We start from the raw sequence: 6,596 nt of genomic DNA, 5'->3' as shown, positions 1-6,596 counted from the left end.
TCTTCTTCACTTAGAAATTCCTGTCAGAGGCAGCTGAAGGGAGGAGGGGCCTATTTCATCTTTTCCTTCTGCCCCCGGAGGAGCTCAGTCAGGTGCTCCACCTGCTCCTCCAACCCTGGAGATTCTGGCATCAGCTGATTTGGTTCTTCTTCCTGTTCTTTTCCATCCAGGGTCTTGCTCTAGGCTCTTGGGGAGGGGGCGGGGCGGTGGTCCAGGGCTGTCCACACTTGCTGTGAAGCGACCTCAAGTCTCTGATTAGAGGGTAGAGTGAGTCACTGCTAATTGCTGACCAGGAACAGTCAACCTCTCCATGGTGGGGCACAGAAAGACCAGCGGCACCCAGATGGCTGAAGCTTATTAAAGAGTGATGTGGGCATCTCTCAAGACCGTGCCTAGCAGGCTTAGGTCTGAGGGCTGTTCTAGGATTGGTTTCAGTCTCGTTTCTCAGGGGACCAGCACACGAGTCTTCAGAGGGAGTGTGACAGGAAGGGTCCCATGAGAAGGCTCAGACCACCCCTTACCCAGCACCCCACCGGCTTTCCCAGCATACTTCTGCCCAAGTCCCGTTGCCTGGTGTGTACCCTGCTCCTACATCCACACCTGTCCTGGGTGGATCCCGGCGTGGAAGCTGGCTCTCTACCTTCCCTGGGGTCGGTATACACCCCAATTCTGATCTAGTCATGCGGGCATGGGAAAGGCCCAGCATTGATGCACATATCAACCAACAAAAGCTAGAACAGACTTCTGGAATGTTCTGTAGGCCCTCCCATCTCTGGGGGTTCTTGGACACAGGGTTCTCTCTCTCTCTCTCTCTCTCTCTCTCTCTCTCTCTCTCTCTCTCTCTCTCCCCTTTTGAGTGCTTCTGGTGGAGGAGGGATTCTACCCATTCTACACAGAGTGGAAGCTCTCAGATCCAGCTAAGCTGAGGAGGACTGTGGCAGGACACACTTGGGGCAGGGACTTGGCACTCAGGGCTTAGTCTCCTTCTTTTAACGGCCATTTGGGTTTCAAGTAGGATGTCTCTTCATTTGCGTATGGTCTTTTGCAGTGCTGGACGTTAAGCCCAGGGCCCTGCGGTCCACTTCTGAGCTACGTCTCCAGGACTCTGTCATCTCATGGATAATCTTCGTACCGAGAGCTGCATCTCTGAGGCCACAGCTGATCCTTGTCAGCATCTGTGCAGGCAGTGTAGTGGCTCAGATACTGGGGAACAATGATAGGCCTGCTGATGGAGAGAGCTCGTCTCCCTCGTGGACTCCTGATGGTGAGAATTGTGAATGTTCTGGGTACCATGGAGCCTGAGTTCTGGAGTTAGAGTTACCTGTGACTGTGAGCCACTCACTGAGTGCTCTGGGAACTGAACTCAGGTCCTCTGGAGGGGCAGGAGCTGTTAACAGCTGAGCTAGCCCTCCACCTCACAGAGGCTTTCTTTTTTTATTGTTCTTTTGGTCTCCATCTGTCCGTCTCTGTCTCTGTCTCTGTCTCTGTCTCTGTCTCTGTCTCTGTCTCTCTGTGTCTTAGGGTTTTACTGCTGTGAACAGACACCACGACCAAGGCAACTCTTATAAGGACAACATTTAATTGGGGCTGGCTTACAGGTTCAGAGGTTCAGTCCATTATCATCAAGGCAGGAACATGGCAGCATCCAGGCAGGCATGGTGCAGGAGGAGCTGAGAGTTCTACATCTTCATCTGAAGGCTGCTAGGAGAAGACTGGCTTCCAGGAAGCTAGGAGGAGGGTCTTAAAGCCCACAGTGCCACACCTACTCCAACAAGACCACACCTTCTAATAGTGCCACTCCCTGAGCCAATCATATTCAAACCACCACAGTGTATGTGTGTGTGTATGTGGATATGTACATGCACACTCACATATATGAATGTAGGTCAGTGATTGACATTAGTATTTTCTTTAGTCAATGTCCACCTTATATTTTGAGAAAAATAGCTACCTGGAGTTCACTGATGGGCTTTGATCAGCCTACCACCTGTGTCTGCCTGTCCCCACCCCCCAGGGCTATGATTAAGGACAGGAACTGCCATGTGTGGCATTTTACACCAGTTTTGGGCATCTAAATTCTGGTCCTCGTGTGACAAAGCACCTTATTTACCAAGCTGCCTCCTCAACCCCGTGTTCTGTGTTTTGAAATAGAGTATTTCTATGTGGTCCAGGCTGGCCTCACAGGAACCGTGTAACACAGACTGCTCTCAACCCTGCAGTCCCATCCTCCTGCCTCACATCCCTAGAGTTAGAGTTACAGGTGTGGGCCTCATGTCTGCGGCTGTAATTCAAACTCTCCAGCAGGCGTCGGTGGAAACAGTGTGTGAGTGTGAGTATGTGTGTGAATGTTTGTATGGTGTGTGTGTGTGGTGTGAGTGTGTGCATATGTGCACTCTGTGTGATGTGTGTATATGGTGTGTATGTTGTGGGAATGAGTGTGTGTGTGAATATGTTTATGGTGTATGGTGTGTATGTGTGTGTGCTTTGTGTGATGTGTGTGTATATTGTGTGTGTGAAAGAATGTGTGCATGTATGTGTATGTGGCATGTGATGTGTGTATGTGGTTGGGGGTCATATCTACTGACTTCAAACTCTTCCAATCTGAGTAGATTTCAATCTGTGACGATCTTTTCATTCTGCAGTTCTTCCTCCGGGACTCAACACCCAGGGATGGTGTGTGCAGTCCCGACAACCTCAGAACAAGAAAGAAAACCAGCTAGTTCTCTCCTTAGCATTTTCCTCAGAGGCTGTTATTAGAATATACTCTGGTGGGCCAGAAGCATAGCATGTTCTCACATTAACCAATCTCTCTCTCTCTCTCTCTCTCTCTCTCTCTCTCTCTCTCTGTGTGTGTGTGTGTTTGAGCCAAGGAGCACATGTACAGGTCAGAGGGCAGCTTGCTGGGGACAGTCACTCACTTTCACCAGGCGACTCTCACAGATGGAACTTTACCCTCAGAGACTTCTTGCCATCCGGAGAGTCATGCCCTGAATGTGCCAGTCTCAGCCACATCTCCCCTAATGATGCAACATGGGGGGGGGGGGGGAGGGACCATGCTGCGAACCCTAGAGTTCTGGCAATTCTCAGAAGCAGCTTGCGCTCTGAGCGCTTCGGTCCTCTGGGGGTGGAGGGGGCTGGGCTGGGCTGGTTTGCCAGCGAGTCCTGCCCATCAAGCACACACGTGGGTGGTGATTTGTTTTCTGCATCTTTCTAGAGACTGCAGGCTGGCGAGGATGCTGTCTAGTGACAGGAGTCTGAGGCTCAGCTGTGACAACTGTGTCACTGTCATCCATACCCTCTGTTTTCGGTGAACATGAAAAGCTGTATCACTTTGAAAGACTCCAGCTATGAGAGAGGGCTGGGAGCCAGCAGAGGGCAGCTGGAGTGGGCTGCTGACTACTGTCCAGAAGCAATATCTGGGCATGGGGTCAGCTGACCTACATGGTGAGGGGCTTCAGAAACATGGACATGCTTTGAACACGCTGTTCCCTCTGTTAGAAAAGCAATCGCCTATGTTTATAAACGGACATCACTGTTGCCATTTTTGGTTCCTAGAAATGCCCTAGAGAAAAGTTATTTTTGGTAAGGGGGTCTTCCTGCTTCAGTGTGTAACTCTGAGTTGCTGGTTTGGAATCTTCCCCAGCATAGGCCAAGTGAGAGTAGAACAGAAGGTGATCTTGGCGGAGGGTCTACTAGGTGTCAGGCAAGGTGCTTGCCTGTGTGTGTGTGTCCATTGTGTGCCAACCTGTGTGCATGTGTGTGTACATTATGTGTGTGACTGTGTGTGTGCATTGTGTGTGTGCATTGTGTGAATTCCTTTGTGTGCATGTGTATGTGCATATGTGTGCATTGTGTGCATGTGTGTGTGTGTGTGTGCACATGTGTGTGCATGGGCAGGCCATGTGACAAATTCGGGTGTTGTTCCCCATTTGGCCTTTAAAAAAATTACATTTATTTATTGTGTGAGCACACACACACACACACACACACACACACGCAGTGGTCAGGGGCACCTTCCAGGTGTTAGCTCTCTTCTGCCACCAAGGGGCTCTCAGGGACTAACTCCATGCTTATGCCAAGTGCCCTTACTTGGTCTTTAAGCTACTTTGTCTGCCTCTCATCTTGTTTTCTGACATTTGGTTTTTTTGATGGGCTGGAACTCATGAGTTCAGCTAGGCTGGCCAGCTGCGGAGCCCCGGGGCTCTCCCTGTCTTGTCTTTCTGGTGCTGGGATTCCAAGCATGTGCCCCCACACACTCTATGTGGGTTCTGGCGGTTGAACTCAGTTCCTCATTTTTGTGTGGCTGGCACATCCCAGCCCAAGGTACCAACATCTCTAGATGCTGCCCTCCCCCTCTGTTTACTCAAAAGAACTGGTCTCATTACTCAAGAGGACAGAGCCACGGAGAGCTGAGACCTTGCCTCTGATGTCTCTCAGCCATTTTAGCAGAGACTAAAGGTTTGAATGCGTGTGTTCATAACTTACTACATACCACAACCTGGGAAAAGAACACGAGGCAAAGAGTATCTTCCTACATCAAAAAGGACCAGGAAAGTGGGAGGTGGGGGGTGGGAGGGTAGTTTGTCATCTGATCATTTGAAGATCCCAGATGACTTAAAAAAAACATTTTGGAAGAAACAATATTGATTCAGACATGAAGGAGCAGCATGCTTTTGGGGGAACTTACTACTCCCTCCGCATTGGGTGGACAAAGCATCTGTGTTCCCATTTGGGGGTGAAAAGGTGGATGGAACTCACAAATTCAACTGAAGGCTGGGCTCTCCCTGTCTCTGCCCCATTATAGAGTGGGCATTGTAGGGGTGATGTTGGCTGTCTATGACAGACCCAACTCCTTCCTAGGACGTTCCCACCCCTTACCACTCAGACCGTTTCTAGTCCCTCCAAATACTGTGTCTTGGGGATGGAGAAACTTCTGGTAAAACTGGTCGTTTGGGAAACAGAATAGACAGAAAACAAAAGCTAGTGGCAGACCCAAGCCACTTCTGCTGGGACAACGGGAGAACTAACCCAAAACGTGACCATAATCCCCTCAACTATGGACAGAAGTTCACTCCAGCCCCGGTCGATCTGGGGTTCACAATGATATCTAATCATTTGGATAAAGCCCTCCCCCCAAGCTTAGGATGTCTCCAGATTTGCTGGTCTCTTAACAGGTGCCACAATGGTTTTGAATGTGGACCTGCGTGCCCAGCTGCAGAGAAATGAAGAAGGGACCTAGGTAGGGTTTGGGGGGGAGTAGTGAAAAGGTCACCATGACAGGTTCAGGCCCCTGGAAATTCCCTACTGGCCAGAATGGGGCCTCAGCCCTTCCACTTCCCTGAAAACCCAGGAGGCTTTTTGCTCTCATGGGGGCACTTCCTCTTGTGGTTCTTGAGTTGGTACAGAGCCTGCAGTAGCCAGGATGCCCTAAGACACCCCCCCACACACACACACACACTGGACACACACCCTAAGGCCTTTCACCTGAGTGCAAGCCAGCTATGACCTTGAACCTAGAGTGCTTCCATCAGCTGGGTCCCCAGGGACAGTTCTGCTTCAGGGCGTGACTCTCACCCCACTTCACCCTGCACGGCAGGAGCCAAGCAACTTTCTCCTCTATGCTGGTGTCTCTTGGCTTGGTTCACAATGGCAGGTCTAGGGTGGGGCTAATAACTGGAGACACCCCCTGAGTGCTGTAGCTCTGACCTCTATTTGGCAACCACTCGAAAGAGCAGGTGGAACCACTCCAGGGTAGCTCCCGAGGTGTCCCCTCCAGGACAGGGTGCTATTGGAGACCTCCTGGAATGTCCACTCAGTACTGGGCATCTGGACTGTGTTTAGGGAGCTAAGGGTGAGGAAGAGAAGAAAAAGAAGAGAGGAGAAAGAGGAGAGGAGGAGGGAGAGGGAGAGGGAGAGGAGGAGGGAGAGGAAGTCCCTGGTGCCTGAGAGGCTGGGTCAGGAGCGCGTGGCCGCGGACGGTTGGGGGCGCGCCGGACTGGGGCGCGGAGCCGCGGAAGGGGCGGTGCGTCGGGGTCCGCGTCGGGGTCGCGCGTCGGGCGCGCCGTGGCCCCGTCGGGGCGGCGGGAGCTGCGGAGCCGCCATGGCGGACCTGGAGGCCGTGCTGGCCGACGTCAGCTACCTGATGGCCATGGAGAAGAGCAAGGCGGCGCCGGCTGCGCGCGCCAGCAAGAAGGTCGTCCTGCCGGAGCCCAGGTACGGCTCCGGCCCTCTCCGCCCTATTCAGACCCCTTCGGTCCTTTCCCGCTCTCTCCGGTCCCTTCCCGACGCCCCCTGGTTCTCCCCCCCTCACTTCCCGCCCCCTCCAGTTTCCTCTAGCCCCCTCCTGTCCCCTCTGGTCCTCTCCCTCCTTCTCTGGTCCCCCACACCCTGTCCCCTCTGCCCTGCTCGCTGTCCCGGGCTGGCTGCAGGGCTGTCTGTCAGCACCCCTGCCCCAATCCTCTGCACCCCCCCCCCCCCCGCAGTAGTAAGTAGACCCTGAGTTCTCAGTTCTGTCACCAGCGCCATCACCTGAACCACTTTCCTCAACTTGGACCCCTGGCGGCCTGCCCTTTCTGAAAAGGATGACAGGAGAGCCA

General features: G+C 52.7%; 1 protein-coding gene across 2 annotated transcripts in view; it reads left to right on the top strand.

Annotated features, from left to right (window-relative positions):
• The first annotated feature begins 6,015 nt into the window (after nt 1-6,015).
• The window catches only part of Grk3 (G protein-coupled receptor kinase 3), a 95,890-nt gene continuing 95,309 nt past the window's right edge, over nt 6,016-6,596 (top strand). Inside the window, exon 1 of one of the 2 annotated variants that reach the window (XM_076922412.1) lies at nt 6,016-6,213. In XM_076922412.1, the coding sequence (XP_076778527.1) occupies nt 6,101-6,213 (113 nt within the window). In that variant the 5' untranslated portion in view covers nt 6,016-6,100. The remainder of the gene's footprint in view (nt 6,214-6,596) is intronic. The other variant, XM_076922413.1, reaches the window with a different exon arrangement.

The sequence above is a fragment of the Arvicanthis niloticus genome, chromosome 24 (genome assembly GCF_011762505.2).
Source record: "Arvicanthis niloticus isolate mArvNil1 chromosome 24, mArvNil1.pat.X, whole genome shotgun sequence".
Lineage (NCBI taxonomy): Eukaryota > Metazoa > Chordata > Mammalia > Rodentia > Muridae > Arvicanthis > Arvicanthis niloticus.
The sequence above is the reverse complement of the archived record's forward strand: the minus strand, read 5'-3'. Positions and strand labels throughout refer to the sequence as shown.